The sequence below is a fragment of the Euphorbia lathyris genome, chromosome 1 (genome assembly GCF_963576675.1).
Source record: "Euphorbia lathyris chromosome 1, ddEupLath1.1, whole genome shotgun sequence".
Lineage (NCBI taxonomy): Eukaryota > Viridiplantae > Streptophyta > Magnoliopsida > Malpighiales > Euphorbiaceae > Euphorbia > Euphorbia lathyris.
The window spans coordinates 115,952,475-115,971,820 of record NC_088910.1 but is presented as its reverse complement, the minus strand read 5'-3'; the positions used below and the strand labels follow the sequence as shown (position 1 = coordinate 115,971,820).

At 38.0% G+C, this 19,346-nt stretch overlaps 1 protein-coding gene across 1 annotated transcript; it reads right to left on the bottom strand.

Annotated features, from left to right (window-relative positions):
- Positions 1-9,293: 9,293 nt before the first annotated feature.
- On the bottom strand, positions 9,294-11,737 carry LOC136210737 (BAG family molecular chaperone regulator 1-like). Its single transcript, XM_066002117.1, has 4 exons — positions 11,178-11,737; positions 10,832-11,088; positions 10,614-10,748; positions 9,294-9,753 (listed from the first exon to the last, which is right to left on the bottom strand). The coding sequence occupies exons 1-4, from the start codon at positions 11,401-11,403 to the stop codon at positions 9,562-9,564; spliced, it is 810 nt and encodes a 269-aa protein (XP_065858189.1). The 5' UTR covers positions 11,404-11,737; the 3' UTR covers positions 9,294-9,561.
- Positions 11,738-19,346: the final 7,609 nt, after the last annotated feature.

The following is a 19,346-nucleotide window of genomic DNA, read 5'->3' as shown; positions in this document are numbered from 1 at the left end:
CAAATATTAGTATATATTTAACCTATGTAGTATTATCTCAAAAGTTTAAAGTAGATGAGTTGGTTAAGAGCCTTGTTTTTAAAGTGAGAGGTCATGGGTTCAAACCATACCAAACTCATTTTTTGTTTTTATATGAAGTTATTTTTATTATATCTCTTTTTTTAAGAATTTATTATCTCTTTTCTATAAAACAAATCAATTTCTTATTTTCAGATTCAATTTAACTTAATTTCTAAATTAAATTTTATGAAAATTATAAAAAAAAATTATAGCTAAAAATAAGAATTTTTTTTTAAAATGTTACAATTTTTAGCTAACATACCAAAACCATAAAGTTTAAGTGTGCTAAAAGCTTAAGCCATTGTTTGAGAGGAGGTTAATGGAAGTAAATGAGAGTAATGGAAGGTTAAGTATTGAGTTAACCTTATTTGGGAGTTATGTTTTGAGCGTAAATGGAGGTTAATGGGGTTAAATGTTTACTTCCTCTAACCTCCAAAATCTAACCTCCAAATTGGGGGTTAATGGGAGTAACGTAAACTTTTTTTAAAATTTCTTGTCTCTGCGGAGTAAATTTAACTTTCCTTCCCCTCCATATTTAAACTCCCAAACAAGGTTAAACATTTAACCTCATTTACATCCTATAAACTCCCAAACAAGGTTAATTGTTAACTTTCCATTCCATCACTTCCCTTCCCTTTCCATTACCTCCTTTAACTCTCCCCTCCATTAACCTCCAAACTCCCAAACAAAGGCTAAAAAAAATTTCCACCCCCAACAGACTGGACTTCGAAAAATTACTCCCAATAATCGGACTAAAATCAGCCCCCTCGGACGTCGATTCCTGGATCCGCCACTGCTTATATGTATAGCTGTTATCATGTTATTCATATGTCCAGTCTTATATAGGTAACATTGAGTGTCATACATTTATGTTTATTCAAGATGGATAAATCATGGATGATGGCCGATAGAAGATCATTACAATTTAGAATAGGATTAGAAGAGTTTCTAACGTTTGCATTTGATAATGCTCCGAATCCGAACTATATTTTCTGGCCTTGCATAAAATGTTGTAACATGATAGTATTAAGGTCATTAAGGATCATGTAATCTGCAATGAGATTATGAGAACTTATAATAATTGGATATGACATGGTGAATGTTCTATTGCAGCCTCAAATAATTTATCTAAGGGTTTTGAAACAGTTGAAATGAACCCTGAGTTGGGCATAGGTTTAAAAGAATCGGATGAGTGCTCATCAGAGTCAAATGAATTTATGCATTTTGTACAAAATTGAGACAAATCTTTGTATCCTGGTTGTACTAAATCAACTAAGATGAATGGTGATACAAACCTTTCATCTCAAAGACAAATATGGTCTTACCGAGTCTTGTTATATCGACATTCTATTGTTGTTTCATACCCTGTTGTCTGATGGGAATGAAATACCAACTCGGCCAATTCGACCAAAAAATACCTTTCAACTTTAAGGATGAAATATGAGAAAATTGGTGAATGTCCTAATGACTGTATTTTGTATAGAGACATTAATGGGAGTGCTACAAGATGTCTATCTTGTAATGCCTCAACGTGGAAAGTATCTAGGGACAATTTAGAGAACGTAGGGATGGCATCAAAGATATTGTGATATCACCAACACTTCTAGTCATTTGGGCTTCTTTCTCTATAACAATCTACTCTTTGATGATCTATGGCTACTTAATTATTATTTTTTGGCTGCTTTCGGTGACAGTGGGTGCTCAAGCCTCCCTTGGATTTGTCATTGCGTATAATGTCATCATCGAAAGATCTTTATTCTTGGCATCATATGGAGCTATCTCCATGCAACGCCTAGTATGTCAAGTACCTATTGAGGGAGGAAGGTCGACTACTCAAGGGAATTAGATAATCACTAAGGAGACACATGTCACCTCACTCCAAATGAAGCCCAATGATGTATAGATTCGGGATGAGGAGAGAGAAAAGGCATAACAAGTTAGGGAGATCGAAACAGTTTATGTGGCCGAGGGAAAACTAGTAAAAGTAGCAGTGGAGTTGCATGGAAAAGCAAAAGAAAGGATACACAATTCCAAAAGAAAATATTTCTATATTTTCATGGTGTCCTAAAGGCGTCATATGAGTGGAACTAAAAGTCACTATGCACCCTAGATGTATATCTACTGGCAGAATCAGTTATGCAGAAAAGAAGAAATCATGGATTGGAGAGACAAAAGCTCATCAAAGTGGAGATTGGCAAATTGATCGCTTACGAGCACATTGAGGCAATACACTACACCCCATGGCTATCGAACGTGGTTCTAGTAAAGAAGGCCAATGGAAAATGGAGGATGTACGTTGATTTCACTAACCTCAACAAGTTATGTACAAAAGAGTCATAAACTCTTCCATGCATCGACATTCTAATATACTCCATAGCATGCTACACTATTTATTCCTTATTTGATGTTGTTGTCGCATATCACCAGATCCCTATGTCGAAGGGGAAAAGAGAAAACAAGCTTCATCACTCTAAAGGGGACTTATTATTACAAAGTAACATCATTTTGCCTGAAAAATACAGGAGCAACCTACTAACGGCTGGTAAATAAAATCTTCAAAGACTTGATTAGAGATAAAATAGAGATCTATGTGGACAACATCGAGCAAATGCATTGAGGATCATGTTTCGAACCTCAATATGGTCTTCCAAAACTTAAAAAAAAATCCAATCTCAAACTCAATTCGAAAAAATACATCTTTAGTGTAAGCTCCGACAAGCTCCTGGGTCACAGATCCAAACTATTACCACCTCCAAAGAAGATCAACGATCTTAAAAAAACTCAGCGATAAGATCTTTGCAGCGAAAGACCGAATCATCATGACTTTCGTATTACCGGTCATGCTACAATTACATCGAGATTAATCGGGAGAGAAAACGACAAATTCACGAACTAAGAGCAATTGCACGTGAGAGAGAGAGAGAGGGAGACAATTTTTTATGTATCTCAGCTTACTTATGTTATTAAGGTTATACATTGAGATGTCTATTTATAGGGAGTGGCTAGGGCAAAATCTTAGCCTCCTTCCTTCTTAATGGATCACATTCACAGACGTACTTTATATTTGACCCGCACCCGAATATTTCCAACAATCCTTATTACATACATGTTTAATAAAACTTAAAATTGAGCTATAAAATTTCTTAATTCGTATAGAGATAACCCCGAGTCCATTTTTTTATAAGAGAAGTAAATTAATTGGCTCGGGTACTAGTGAAACATTTTTAGGTGGTTTATTTATCAATAAAAATTTGTAATAGAATTCGAAATCTCCAATTTAACGATTTGATATTAATTTTTGTGGTATTTTTAATTCAATTGTTGTATCATAATAGATTTTCTTTCTTTCTTTCTTTAAGGAAAGAGCTCTTGGAGAAAAAATAGGATCTTGGAGAAAAAATAGGATCTTGTGATAAATCCTCTTGGCGATTAACCTTGCGATCGTCGTTCGGTCTCCCAATGGAGACCCTTCAGCCGCCCGTCTTTGGCCGACCGCCGGCTGACCCCCCGAATCCATTTTCTTCTGATCCACAGGGGCCTTCAGGGTCAAGATTGAATCCTGGTGCGGAGCCACCATGCAGGAACTGGAGAGACCTATTGTTGAATAAAGAAGTGATACGGGATTCCAAGGTTCGTGAAAACCTTCGTGAGAATGGGAAAGTGGTGATTACTATTGATGAGGCAAATCCTTTATACCCAAAGGTATCGCTTGACTCATCCCTGAAACAACAATTAACAACTCAATGGAATAGTGCCCTAATCATTAAGCTGCTTAGGAGAAAGCTGGGATATATTGCCTTGCACAAGAAGGTTTCAGATTTGTGGAAGCCGATTGCCAACTTTAAGATGATGGAAGTTGGGAATGGTTTTTATGTTGTTAAATTTGATGACCCCCTGGACAGAGAGCATGTAATACTGGATGGACCTTGGATTGTTGAAGGAAATTATCTGACAGTTCGTACCTGGTCCCCCACGTTTTGTCCTTCAGATTCCCTGATTGAATCTACCCTTGTGTGGCTTAGGTTCCCTCAAATACCATTGTTCTATTATAATCAAGATGTTCTTTTGGCTATTGCCGAAGCTATTGGAAAGCCTATTAAGGTCGACGATAACACGGCCTTTGCTGATCGTGGTAAGTTTGCAAGGGTCTGTGTTGAGATTAACCTGCTGAAACCCCTTATTGCTTATTTTGATCTTGATGGGATGGAGCAGAGAGTAGAATATGAAGGTTTACATACCGTGTGTACTGGCTGCGGTCGTTATGATCATCTTAGACAGGTTTGCTCCTGGCCTAATGTCAATGAAGTTTTGTGCACAAGAGTGACACGAGCTGAGAGTGATACAATGGAGCGGACTAAGAAGCCTATAATGTACCCTATGATTAAAGGAAACAATAGTGAGTCAATTCCGATTCCCGCTGCTACTATTTCAAGTCGGGAGGAGCATGAGTATGGACCTTGGATGGCTGTGCCCCGAAGGAAGCAAGCTTCTCGTGTCAGAGTCCCTTCTAAGCCGTTGTTGTTGACCCTGGGAATGTTGATGTGAATCCCTTTGAGGGAGTCCATTCAGATTGGAGCAAGAGTAAGGAAATTGGTAGCAAGGTCTTTGCTAGCTCAGGGCTAAATGAGGCTGCTGCGAGTCGAAACAAGAAAGGGAAGAGGTTGAATGTGGTTATAAGTAGCAGCTCTTTTATGAGCAAGAACTCTTTTGGGGACTTGGCTGGTCCTGAGTCGAATGAGGCTAACAAGGCCTTGAAGTTGGCTCCAACTGGCTTTGATGCAAGGAAAAATAAAGGTAAATGGATTCGGTTGCAGTCGGATGCTGGGGGACAGACTAGCTGCCTCCATCCTAGTCAAAGTGGATGTTTGGCTACTGGTAGGATATCTGAGGAGTTAGAGAACATGAAAGTAGTTGTGGAAGAGAGGTTGCACCTCCCTTGATAAGCGTTGTTGGTGCTCTTTGCTTCTCTTTTTGTTTTTCCTTTAATGCGTTTTATTATTTGGAATTGCTTTGGCGCTGGAGGAAGGGTCTTCCCGAGGTCGATGTTTCATCTTATTAGGACCCATCGTCCTTCTATTGTTGTTCTTCTTGAACCTAGGATTCCTGGCTCCCGTGCTGACCAAATTCGGAAAGGTATAGGGTTTAGTTCTATGGAGATTGTGGAAACTGATGGCTTCATAGGAGGGATTTGGATGTTCTGGGACGCTGCTGAGGTGCTAGTTGATGTTCAATACAAAAATTACCAGTTTATTCATGCATGTGTCACTATCCTGGTTGGTAGCTCAAAGGGAGTTAGTTTGAGCTTACTGCTGTTTACGTAAAACCCCAGGGCGCTGCTAAGAGTCAGTTTATGGCCGATATGGTGAGTGTGAAGTCCTCTGTCAGACTTCCCTGGGTTATTGCAAGAGACTTCAACTGTATTAAATCCGCTGAGGAAAAATTAGGAGGCTCAAGTGTTTCTACTTCTCGTTGTGCTTCTTTTTCTAAGTGGATTAACTCTCTCTAGCTCATTGATGTGGGGTTTGTTGGCCCCTCTTTTACTTGGTTCCGCGGGTGCTCCCCTCGCACTCGTGTTGCCTGTAGGTTGGATCGGGCTCTGTGTGATTCTGGATGGAGGCATTTGTTTCCTAACGGACTTGTTTGGCATCTCCTGAGACACAACTCTGACCACACGCCTATTTTGATTGATGTAATGGATGGTAGCCCGAGGCATAGCCGCACTCCGTTTAGATTTCAGGCTGCTTGGGCTGAACACCCTGGTTTCGCTGCTGTCCTTAGAGATAACTGGGATGGGTCGAATGGGTTGGTTAAGGGCCTCCAGCATCTGGCTTCTAGTCTTCAGAATTGGAACTCTAGCACTTTTGGTAATATCTTCTATAGAAAGAAAAGGCTTATGGCTCGTCTTGATGGTGTTCAAAAAAGGTTATGTCAGGTTAATGAGGGAGGCCTGTTTAAACTAGAAAGACGATTGTCTAATGAGTTGTCGGCGGTTCTTTTACAGGAGGAACTTCTTTGGTTCCAGAAATCCCGTGTTCAATGGATTAAATGTGGTGATCGGAACTCCAGGTTTTTTCATACTTCGACCTTGATCCGTAGGAGGAGAAATCATATTGATGGCCTTCAAGATATTAGGGGTGAGTGGATTTAGGATGATAGTCGTCTGAAGCAGCTAGCAGTTAGCTACTTTCAGGGGGTGTACACGGATGACGTGAGGGGTAGACCAAAGCTCAGGACTTGTCAGAGTTTTCCGAATTGGAACGCTACGACCATTGATGGTCTGAACAGGTTGTTTTCTACTGAGGATGTCAGGAGAGCAATTTTCGCTATGCCCCCTTTTAAAGCGCCTGGTAAAGATGGATTCCAGGCTTTTATCTACCAGAAGTTCTGGGACATCCTCGGGCCCGCTGCTTGCACTTGTGCTCTGAAGGCGCTCAATACGGGAGTTTTGGAGGAGGGTTTAAACACAACCCTGATTACCCTTATTCCTAAAGTGGCTAATCATGTTAACCTGACCCAATTTTGGCCCATTCGCTTGTGTAACGTGCTGTATAAGGCTATCACTAAATGCTTAGTTCTGAGATTAAAAGAACAACTCCAGTATCTCATTGGCCCGTGTCAGAGTAGTTTTGTTCCGGGTAGGCAGATTTCTGATAATGTTATTCTTATGCAAGAGGTTGTGCACTCCCTTAAACGGAGATCAGGTAGAACGAGAGTCATGATCCTTAAGCTTGATCTGGAGAAAGCTTATGACCACATTAATTGAGATTTCCTCCGTGATACGCTGGTGCTTCTTAATATTCCTCCTCATTGGGTGGACTTGATTATGACTTGTGTTTCCACTCCGCGTATGTCAGTTCTGTGGAATGGAGAAGAGTCTCAGGAGTTCAGCCCGAACCGTGGTCTTCGTCAAGGGGATCCTCTGTCCCCTTATTTGTTTGTGCTTTGTATTGAGCGGTTGAGCCATCTTATTGGTGATGCCATTGGAAATGGGAGCTGGAAGCCGATACAGGTGTCTAGAAGAGGTCCTAAGCTCTCTCATTTGATGTTTGCTGATGATATCGCACTGATGGCGCAGGCGTCGGTAGATCAGGCCATCACGATGAAAGGCGTCCTGGACAGTTTTTGTTTTGCTTCAGGGCAGTGTGTTAGCTTCTCCAAATCGAGGGTCTCCTTCTCCTCTAATGTTCCGGAGTGGGTTGCTTCTAGGATTTGCACGGTGTTGCAAGTGGCACCGAGTACGAACCTAGGTAAGTATCTAGGAGTGTTTCTCTTCCATAAACGAGTGGATCGCAGTGACTTTCAGCATGTAGTGGATAGAGTGTAGAACAGGCTGAATGGGTGGAAGAGTCATTGCATATCCCTTGTATATGGTAAAGCTGGGGAATGTCAGAAAGCCTTTTTAGATGAGCAGCGCATGAGAAATAGAAGTAGAAGGACTGTCATGGTTAGTTGGAAGCCCCCGTCGAAGGGCTGGATCAAGGTGAATAGTGATGGCGCTTGTAAGGGAGCCCCGGGTTCGGCAGCTGCAGGGGGCATTGCTCGGAATGACAATGGAGTTTGGGTAGGAGGGTTCACTGTTAACTTAGGTATTTGCAGTGTTGTGCTCACGGAGCTATGAGGTCTGTACTTCGGGTTGAAGTTTGCTTGGGATAGACATTTCCGTAGAGTTGTATTCGAAATGGACTCGCTTGTGGTTGTGGATTTGGTGAAGAATGGTAAGGATCATAGGCATAGATTCTTTTGGCTGATTGATGAGTGTCAAAGATTATTAAGACAGGATTGGGAAGAGGTTAGGTTGATTCATATTCTCCGCGAAGGTAACCATGCCGCGGACTGGATGGCGAATTACGCAGGAAGTTTACCCCTGGGTCTTCACGAGTGTGAGGTGCCCCTGCAGGCATCCTGGATATCTTATTTTCTGATATTTGTGGTACTTGTCTTCTTAGGATGACTAGTATCACTTAGCTTGTTTTTTGTTGTGCTCCGGAGTTTCATCCCCTCCAATAATTCAGTGGAAGATATTAATTGATTTTTTTATCTAGTTGTTTTTCAATTATAACATAACACTTTCATATCTACTACAAGTTTTAAGTAAAAATAATAATTTTTTTTAAACCCCCCAAAAAAATACTTAATCAAAACTAATCTTTAATTAATAAATAAAATACCCAAGACCAGAAATGTGTGGCAAAACTACCAGAATTTATTTCCTTTGGCATCTACCACAGTGTAATCAGTTAGCTTTACCTGCATCCTAAATAAAACAATATTAATATTGTCAGCATTAATTATTAATTAATATTCAACGCGTATATTATCTCATCATTATTATTGCATCCCAAAATTTTCATAATTACATTATATTTATTTATCATGCAACATTTTATTTCCTAAAAAAAATGATGTGCTGGAAATTGAATTTTTTTTGTTCATTAGGTATATAAAATAATACAGCCAATTTCCAGAGCATGATGGTTTGTTAAATCATTAATCACTCTCTAAAGTCAAACCTAACTTTCTATGTCAAACCTAACTTTCTATGTATTATTTTCGCATCATTATTCTCTTTTTATTATTATTATTATTATCATTTATTTCAAATTAAATGTAGGCTTAAAACTCAAATTCACCCTCAACCTATTATTTATTCATTTGATGATTTGTATTTGAAATTATATTATTTATGATTTGAAATAATTTTTTTCTCTAAAAATTACTTTTGAACGGTTAAAAAATTTAGTTTTAAATATAAATAAAATGAATAACACTGTTATTATTATTTTTATTTTTGTTAAAATTAACTTAATGATCATCAAGAAGAAAAAAAATTAACAAAATCAAAATAATCAATGCTTTTCACCAGTAAATTTACTTATCCACTGTATGACATCTGCATACATAATAATATAATTAAAGGCCATAAATGATTAAAAAAGTTAGAATTGATTATGAGAGAAATATTTTATTTATTTATTTATTTCATCATTAAATTCCAATCAATTATATTAATATGGTTGTCTGTCTGTGGTCCCAACCTATACAGAGTCAACACTCATTCTTCCAATAAAAATATAAAAATTATATTTATATTTTCCCTAAATATAAAAATTCAACAAAGTTAATAAAATAAAATAAAAAATTGTATCCACCATATGTTGTATAGTATTATTATCCTATGTACAATTTGCCCACACAAAGTCAAATAAAAAAAAATGTAAACTTGCATCAAAAAGGGAAGAACTAAAAATAAATTTTCAGGAATATCAACTGTCAAAAAACAGAAGAAAAAGAAAAATCTAATAAATATGAAATAACCATAATGACAAAGAAATAATTATCCTTCACTCTTCTTAAATTTTCTAGAATAGTTCGGGACCAGATTAGATCTGAACCATTCAGATATTGACACGTCAATACAATTATTGATATGTTAATATCTGAATGGTCCAGTATCAGTTATTCCGGACTATTTTAGAGTTTCTTTTTCTTATTTAAACCCCATTAATCAAATATTTCCCATTTTGTTGTAACCACAACTGATTCTAAGTGCATTAATTCAATCTCCTTTAATGGCTTATTTGCTTTCACATTATTCTGCTTCTCTTGTTGCTGTATTGGGATTCTGATTTTGGCTTTGGACTTCTTCAACTTCAACATATCAAGAATTTCTATGTATTTCTGAACTCTCCTTACCTTCAATTCAAACAATAAAAAGTATCAGTGACGGATATTCTGTCGTGGGTTTCATCACTAATATAAATACGTTACAAAAAGTTTACGTTTTGGCACATAAACTTCTCTCGGTACATGTCGGGGTCGCCTTTAAATCCACCCCTAGTTATCACTAACAGCGGATTATCACCGAACATATGTTAAAAGCTAAAGTTTTGAAAATAAACACCACCTACAGATATTTCTGTTCAGATTTAACTGTTACAATAAGGTTATGTAAACTTCCTCTTCGTAATTATAATTTTTCTTTATTTCTCCAATATCATAGAGTCAATAGACCCTCCGTGATGTAAGGGGGAGTTTGACCATAGGCAAATTCAACTCTAAGAATTGACAAAGATACGAGAATGTTTAGGAATCGAGTGGCAAATGGGACATATCAACGGGTAGAGGCCGAGTTGTTATAGACAACACTATAGGGGACAGGGACTACCCTGGCGTTGGATTTCCGCCAGCCCCTAGGTTAGTAGTTGGAACTGGCTTAAGCGATCCACCATCGTCCACTAGGAATAGGAGAGTCATGCATTCGTCCTTCGAAAGGACACTATTGGACCGGCGAGAGCCCATAATGCATGCCCATTCTAGGACGAGGTTTAACCACATGGAGACCTTTCGGGACGGAATACCGACAGACGTATTGACAGACGCTAAAAAGGGATAACCCCTTCAGTAGGAGTTGACTGGCCGAGACTTGGAGAAAGTCGAGGCGCCACATGGGGTTTTGGCCTGGCAAAGACCTGGCCCCGTGACACATGACCCCTCGATATCCGCCCCAAATAGGTATTGAAACTACAATTATATGAAAGAAAATTATACATTACCTGAATTTCTTTCTTCAACTTCAATTCACCATCAGCAGAAATTCCATCTAATATCACCAATTTATTCATCAAAATTCCTGTCAAATTATCAATATCTGAATCTGCAACTTTCCCACTTTCTTCCATTGAAATCACCTATGAAGTTTTACTTGAAACTATCAGAAACTAACAACTTTATTAGTCTAATCATATCAAAGTATAATGAACTGAAAATTCACCTCTGGTCTGAGCTTGTCAACCTGCAAACTAATCTGCTGCAACAATTTTGAAACCTTGTCAATTTTTGCAGATTTAAGAGACTCAAGACACCGCCTTTCGCGGCTCGTAATATCCTCAATCATCACCATTTTTGATCCATTTTTCACTCCTGCAACATCTAGAAAAGATTTAGAATCTCTTTCCTTCTTTTTGTATATCAATTTCTGATCCAGATGATGTACTCCTGTTCTTTCTGCTACAATTTTCTTCAATTCCCCTGAAAATTGAAGAAACCCCAAAATTCACATCAGAATTAGCTGAAATCATCAAGAACATAATTTTTTAGATTCTGAGGATTCAAATTACCAAAACTTGCTATAGAATTGATGTAGATTTGGAGGTAAGAAGCACCATATTTGACTCTGACATTAATTTTGGGAATTGGAAGAGCAATTTCATTGGATTCATCAGAGTTCCTCTTCTGAACCAACATTCCTCCTGGTCTAATCTCTAGTTGCTCCACATTTCCGGCCGCCGCTGGTGGTGGTTTGAATAGGTCTTTCATCTTTGACTTTGATGGCTCCATTTTCATGAATGAATTGTTGATTTTGTAAATCCCCAAAAGAAGAATAAACAATAAAGACTTGAACTTTTCTAATAGTTGAAGAAAACCCAGAAGATTAGATCTCTTAAAGGTGAAAAAGAGAGTGATATTTGGATTTTAGCAGTGAAGGGATTAAAAAAACAAGAGCAGAATTTCAGTGCAGAGTTATTAGTTTATGGAGGCAATGGAAGAAAAAAGAAACATGTGGGTTTGTTTTGGGAGAGAAAATAAAAGATTGGGTGAATGTGACAAATAATGATCAGAAACAAAAATAATATCTTTTTAGAGAAAGAACATGTGTTAGAGAGAGAGAGAGAGAGAGAGAGAGAGAGAGAGAGAGAGAGAGAGAAGAAAATGAATGGCCAGCGGAGGAAATGTGTGATTAGAGAATCTATCTTCAATGGAAGAAAAGATAAAAAGATTAATATAATATAATTACTTTTTTTTTTATGGGAATTAGACATAATTGGAGTTTATATTTAATAAAATTAAATATATTCTTCTTTACAGATTTAAAGTAAAATGAATTGAGAAATTAATTCAGAAATTTAAGAAGTTAATGTTAATGTACTTTTTGGTACGATTATTTGAGATGCAATCAAAGTAATAAAGTTTTGTTATTTTACTTTTCAAGGTGTTTTTTTAGTATTATATCATTATCATATGTTGAACATAAAATAAAACTTTGATTGCTTGTTGGGAGGTATAGTATAGTCCTTTATCCTTTTGTTTTATGTTAGAACAAGACTTCAGGTTAAATAAAGAACAAAAAGGTTTTAAAAAATTGTATCATTTTCGGTTGAATAGTTGTATCTTTAACGTTATAAATGGTGTAATGTAGGGTTTAATATTGACAAGTTGAGCTAATTTTGGACATCATTAACCGAGTTATGTGCTCAATTATGAATCTTGTTACTTCTAGTATACATGTTAGTGCTAGATTAAATTAACTTGGTCGGAATTATAACAAAAAGTCGTGTTGTTTATGGAAGAGTTGTGTGTTTTAATGAAGGGTCATTTTAGATTATAAATATTTGAACTGTAATTGAGTAATTTTTTGAAACATTGTAATTGAGTAAGTTGAGAAAAATACAATATATTTTTATTCTTTTATTATTCTTTGTTTATTCTTATCTTCAAAAGTGTCACATGTTATGTTATCACTTAGTATTAAGATATCAAAGACACATGTACATACCTTAAAAAAACTAAAATCATCTCGTGTTTTGTACACTTTGGACAAAAATAATTCATATATTTCTTTAAGGTTAAAGCCACACATTTGTAAAATCTTTTCTTTCTATACAAATTGTTATGCAACTGATGCAAAATACGTGAACAGAGTATGTTGATTCTGGTCCAACTTTTGATTTGACTTCTTTAATTGTTCATTGACCTGCACGCAGGGATGGCTCTCTGGATACACTCTAATGCCATAGTTAGAATCAATCAAAGTAGAGTACATGTTATCTTACATAATGAAGGGATATCGAGTTAGAAAAATGGGTCTTTGTTTGGACTTTGTCTGAAACAGTGTCACCCCTTCTTCCATTCTGAACATTAATGTGAAAAGATAGTTAATGAATTTTGGCCCTTTGCTCTCATCCCAAGGTATAATTGTTGTCGATTGAGGCTTGTGTTATTGTTGATGTAAATTGGTAGTAACCTATAGTGGTAAAAAGGTATATATACTCAGGATGAGTCATTTATTGCCATTTGACATTCAACAGTTCTCGGGTATAAGGCGCAAGGACAATATTTCATTTGCATTTGAAACCTATAGTGAAAGAACTTTACCATAACTAGGTTAGTTTTTTGCTTCGCAATTCTTTGTTCCAAAACTTTTCTTCTTTCAACTGCTTTTGATATAATTCGTTGAGCTTTTACTTTTGAAGATCCATAACTTGCTTTTCTACTTTGGTTCTTGTAAAATTCCTTAACTTTTTTCTTTTTTAAACATTTCTTGGACCGAAGATTCTAGCAAATAAGATAGGAATCCCTCTGTTGAGAAACTAGAGGAATTAGAAGTTGTCACACGATAAATCAGGACATCCTTCCCAACTAAAGCTAAATATACGAAGGGGTTTTTTTTTTGTATCTCGAGCTTTCAACAATGCCAACACGGATCTAAACACTATATAAGGATACAGAGAAAAAACTATGTAAGTATGAAGAGAATTATTGTGGCGCTTTATCTTGTTTTGCTAACAAGTACTTCAAAGTAGAATGGTCAGTGTAAACAATTACTTTAGAAAGCACGAGATAAGACCTAAATTTGTCAAACGCAAAGACTACAGTTAGAAGCTCTTTTTAAGTAGTTGTATAATTTTGTTGTGCTTCATTTAGAGTCTTACTATCGTAGAATATAGATTGACAAATGTTCCCTCTTTTCTAACCTAGACATGCTCCTCTATCACTAGCATCCCACATTAACTCGAAAGGCAAGTCCTAATATGAGCTAATCATAATAGGGGATGTTGCTAACTTATCTCAAAGTAAGTTAAAAGCGTTTGATACACTCTCTTATGAAATTAAATGGGGCATCTTTAAGTAGGTGTTGAGTAAGTGGTTTAGATATCTTAGAAAAGTATTTAATGAAGCGCTTATAAAAACCAGCGTGCCTTAAGAAACTCTTAACCATTTTCACACTAGTTAGGGAAGGTAGTTTGTCTATGACTTCTATTTTAGTCGGGTCGACCCTTATTCCCCTATGTGAAATCTTGTGCCCTAACACGATGCACTCTTGCACCATAAATTAGTGACACTTCTTCCAATTTAAGATTAGGTTGGTGTCTTCACAATGTTTAAGCACTTTTTTTAGATTTTGCAAGCAACCAGAGAAGGATGAACCAAAAATAGAAAAGTCATCCATGAATACCTCCATGAACTCCTCAATCATATCAGGAAAAAATCGCCATCATACACCTTTGGAAGGTGGTCAGTGCATTTCACAACCCGAAGGGCATCTGTCTATAAGCAAAAATGCCATAAAAAGATGTAAATGTAGTGTTCTCTTGATCCTTAGGATCGACAAGAATTTGCAAATAACCAAAATACCCATCCAAACAACAAAAGAAAATATTACATGTCATCCACTCAAGCATTTGATCCATAAACGATAGAGGGATATGGTCATTCCGATTGGCGTCGTTTAATTTTTGGTAGTCTATGCATATACGCCATCCGATGACTTTTCTCATAGGAATCAGTTCTTCTTTTTCATTCATCATACTGTTTGTTGGTCCCGTGTGATTAGTTCCAAAGGGGGGGGGGGGGTTAGGAACTAATATAACTTTTTCTATTTTAATTAGGCTGACTTAATATATTTTCTTGAGTTAGTCAACTCAGCTTTGGTCAGCACGGCCGATTATAGTGTAAGACAGCTTTGGTCAGATGTTGACTAAAACTATTTTACGTATGAGTTGGGAATTGACAGTGTTGTGGCCAGCTTCCAACTCAGCACTCTTATTTACTCAGTGACAGTTTAAGCAATTTTATATGCTGAGCAAATATGACAAGCAACACATACACATACAGATATACATATATATATATATATATTGAGAGAGAGTTAGAAATTACTCAGTATGACTTATCCTGGTTCGGCCTCTCCGCCTACGTCCGGTCCCCAGAATCCCTCCGGGCTTTTTAAATCCAATACTGAGCTCTTTAAAGGTAGAGCACAAACCGTTTACAAGGCAGTTGAATATGCAAGAGTACCTTCCTCTATTCGTCTACTCAACTCCTACTAAGTGCTATAACCAAACACCTAGATTTCTCTACCACTAAGCACTCAACACCGAGTACTCAGCTCAACACTCTCAATAATACAATTGATACAGACTTGTTCTTTTTCAGACAAAGAATACTTTAGATGATTACAAAAATCACTCTAGCTTTTACACAAAAATAGAAGGTTGGTGTAAGATCTCTTTTTGTTTTGATGTGCTTTTTACTTGTATTTTTCTCTCTTGTATTTTCTGTAATTTGGCAATAATCCAAGAGGTATACTTGTCCCTTTATAGTTGCAATCTGAAGATCAAATCATTTGAATTTGATTTGCCCGTCGAATCCAAAACGGCTCTTTTGGGGAGAAAATTCTGGTCAGCTTCAGATATGCAGGCTAATCCTGTCGTCTGAATTCTACAGTCGTTAGGTTTGTCTTCTTCTAGCAGGTTTCGTCTTTTTGTGCTAGTTTGTCTTTTAGCAACGGAACAGTTGACCCATGCATCTCGAAATTGGCTTTTGCATAATTCCAAGGTTCTGGATTGGTGCAGACAGTTGTCAGATCTTGTCTTTTAGCAAACGGATCATTCATGTTGTCCTGAAGATCACACAGCTTGACTTTGATAGCCGCTGTCTGTGATTGTTGCCAATTCAGATATTGAGTTCTCTTTTACTCAGCTTCCATGGTCAGCTTCGTTCTGCCAGACATAATTCTCAGAAGACTTTTCTACTTTTGTTACTGAGCTCCATTCCACTCAACTTCTTGATCTTTAAGCTTCTGTTTTGAAGATGACTTATCTTCTGTCATGTTGAGTTCCTTTCTACTCAGCTTGTGCTGTGATCTTATGCTGACTTCGTCCTGTTTTACTTTTTATTTCTATTTGTATTTATATTTATGCTCGTCATTGAACAAACATATTAGTACAATTAAACCAAAGCACTTAAATTTAATTATCCCTTAATCATGGATTAACTTAAATAATTTTGTCAAATCAAAATCATGTGGAAAGGTGTTTCAACAAACTCCCCCATTTTGATGTTGGCAAAATATTTAATTGATGGAACTCAGCATTGAGATTCCACATGATTGAAATTCTCTTTTATGCTTCTAAAATTACTCCCCCGTAAGGGTTGCATCTATTGACTTGACTTAACTCTAAACCTTCTAAGATTTAATTGAGCAAAGTTAAGACATGCTTATACTGACTTAGTTCAGTTCTAGACCTTCTAAGATCTAATTTAGATGAGCCTAGGTCAGTTTTCAGAAGAGGTCAATATGTGGGATATGTTTTGACTCAGTTTTGATACATGGTTAGTTTGATAACAGAGTTATAGGAAACCTAGAGCAAATGTATCAAGTTTAATATGTACTGAGTATATTCCCTTTTTCATTTATTTGTTTATTCAATTAAGACAGATCAGCATAAAGCACAATACTTAAGTAAGCATCACATAGGATCAATCAATTTTGGAATAAACGATGCATGATTTTATATAGTCAGCAAAACAAAGTACGCCAGATAAGGGAAACACAAAAAAAATACAAGTCAAGAGTAAAAACTAGCAAACTAGCCTAACTATTTCTTTCTATTGACTTGGGCTTAGGCAGGATTGACTTTGCCTTTTCCCTTTTGCGGCTGCTGACTACCCGATGCTTCGCCTGCGTACTGAGTTCTATCAGCTTGTTCTTTCTCCCCCATTTTGCCACTATCGGGCGGAGGAGGAACGAATGTGTCGTTGAGGGCAGCACGAGTTAGCCTCACTAAATAAGCTTTAAGTCTATTCCTGAGATTTCCCAATCCATGTGATTGTGTCAGTCAGCTGGGCATAAGCTTCATGGTACATCTTGAGCAAAGATGAGTCATAAAACTGATATTGGGCATTTGTGTGGCGCACATGTTTGTAGGTGGCTCGGGAGTACTGTAGCAGTTCATTTGTCTTGAGTTGATCAGTTTCCATCTCTTCCTTACTCAAGTTGAGTAGACGGACAGCTTCGCTAATTTGTTCGACCGAACATTGAGAAGTTGAGGGGATTAGCTCGCGAGTGCCGGTCAGCTCAGAGTTTAACTTGGTAAAATATTGATTCAACTCAGCAGAGGTAGCATAGCCCGTGTTGACTGTAGAAAGAGCATTAATTTGGCCTTGAAGGGATGTGATTCACCATCATTAACTGCAATTCGGCCAGCTTGACGATGGATTCCTGCTTGGGTTGCTGTGTTTGGACTGTTGTCATTACACTGACTAAATCTTTGAGACCCTTGATCTCATTGAGAAGCTGAGTGATAGACGAGATTTGTGGGGACTCAACATTGGCATATCCAGCAGAATCGGCATGAGAAGTGTTCAAATCTTGGAGAATAGTTTGAGCGGAGTCAATAATGCGACGTCCGGACTCAGTAGCATGCAAATAAGTATATGTTGCCTCAGGAATGTTCTCGGTTGCCGGAATTCGAGTGGAATTTGAAGGGCCAGCTTGGTTAACAACTGGTCTTTTGTTGGAAGTAGCAGCGGAAACAGGCTGCTCAACATTCTGTGATATTGGATGGGAAGGAGGTGGATCAGCACAGATATCGACATGCTCAGTGTTGGTTTGAGTTGGTGAAGGAGAAGTCAACTTAGGTTGAGCAAGATTTTCCTTAGCATGCTTTTCACCTTGAGCAGCTTGGCCTTCGAGCTCTTGCTCGGCAGAGATTGGATTTTCCGGAGACTTGGCTTGTTCCTCAGGATGAGTAACAGAGGCTTGCTTTTTCTGTAACTCATTTGGAGAAGGCTCGGTTGGGTTGGAGAAAAATTGAAACTGCATGTCCGAGAGATCGGTGATGGGATCCCGGAGAGGAGAATCACCCAAAAGATCGATAACTTGCGACTTCTGAGCCTTTTTCTTAAGTCTTCGCAATTTTTTAGCCTTTGGAGAAGAGGGGTCAGCTTGAATAGAATCAAGAGAGTCAGAAAGTGAATGTACCCCTAGGTCATCATGTTCCTTTGATGTGGGCTCAGCTTGTTCTTCAACTAGCTCAGTATTGATTTCCTGTTCATGTTCAGCACCCATTGTTGGCTCGACATCCACGTTCTCATGTTGCTCAACATTTGCTGTCTCCTCAGCATCAAACTGTCCTCCGAGATTGCCCAATTCTTCTTCATCTTGGTCAGTGGGGATTTTCTCAAGATCAATGCCTTGACTTCGCATAAAATGTGAGTCTTCAGAGATAACGACGTCAAGTGGGGGTGCATCGATAGGACTTAACCCAGAAGAGATCTTCTTCTTCTTTCTCAGTGGTTGCTCAGGAGTGTCCTCTATTTCTTCTTCCTCAGGCTCAGCTTGCCTTTTGAGGTTTTCTGCTGACTTGGGTCCAACCTGACCTTGTTGAACTTGAGGCTTTGTTCCTTTGGACACGAACCGAATCTTTTTCGGTGGAGCGTCAGCGTCTTTGGAAGAGGTGTGAACAGCTTTCCTCTTTCTGTCTTGCTTATCAGCTTGAGTTTTCCTTACTTTCTTACCTTCTCTAGTCAGCATCCCCTCAGTTTCCTTAACACCGGCCCCTTTTCCTTTCTTGGACACAATCGGTTGGTCATAGACCAAGCCGAATAATGCAGCTGCGGTAATTTCAGTCCCCCAGACATTAATTTCCTCAACCAAACTCACTTTATAGTCTTTGAGGATTCTGGTAATGAGAGAGCCTAACCTAAGGGTTCCAGTACTTCTTTGAAAACCACCGATTAGAAAGACTGGCATGTTGATCGGCTGGTAGGTCAGCATGTGCCAGATGAAGCACTGCTCAAAATTCGACGCTGAGGAAGTGGAGTTGACCTTTGGAAAGAGGAATTTGGTCAGTATGTAATGGGCCATCTTTTGATTTTGACCCATGGAGGTACTTGAGATTTCCCCGGTATGACCAGCAGGTTTGCAAAACTCAGTGGGATAGTTAATTTTTTCGTGGTCACCTGTTTTTCGAAGTTTAGCTCCTTCGGTTTTCAGTTTTAGCAGTTTGGCAAGGTAAGGAGGGTTGATGAAGATATCTTTCCCTTGAACCTTGGTGACCATGTAGTCCCGGTCATCATCAGCGGCTCTTAGGTTAGCGTAGAACTCCTTCACTAACTCAGGATAGGTGGCTTCTCGAATCGAGAATAGCTCGGTCCAGCCGTTCTTTGAGATCCACTCATAGAAGGGTTGCTCAGCTTCCACAAATCCCTTCGAGAACCAGCGG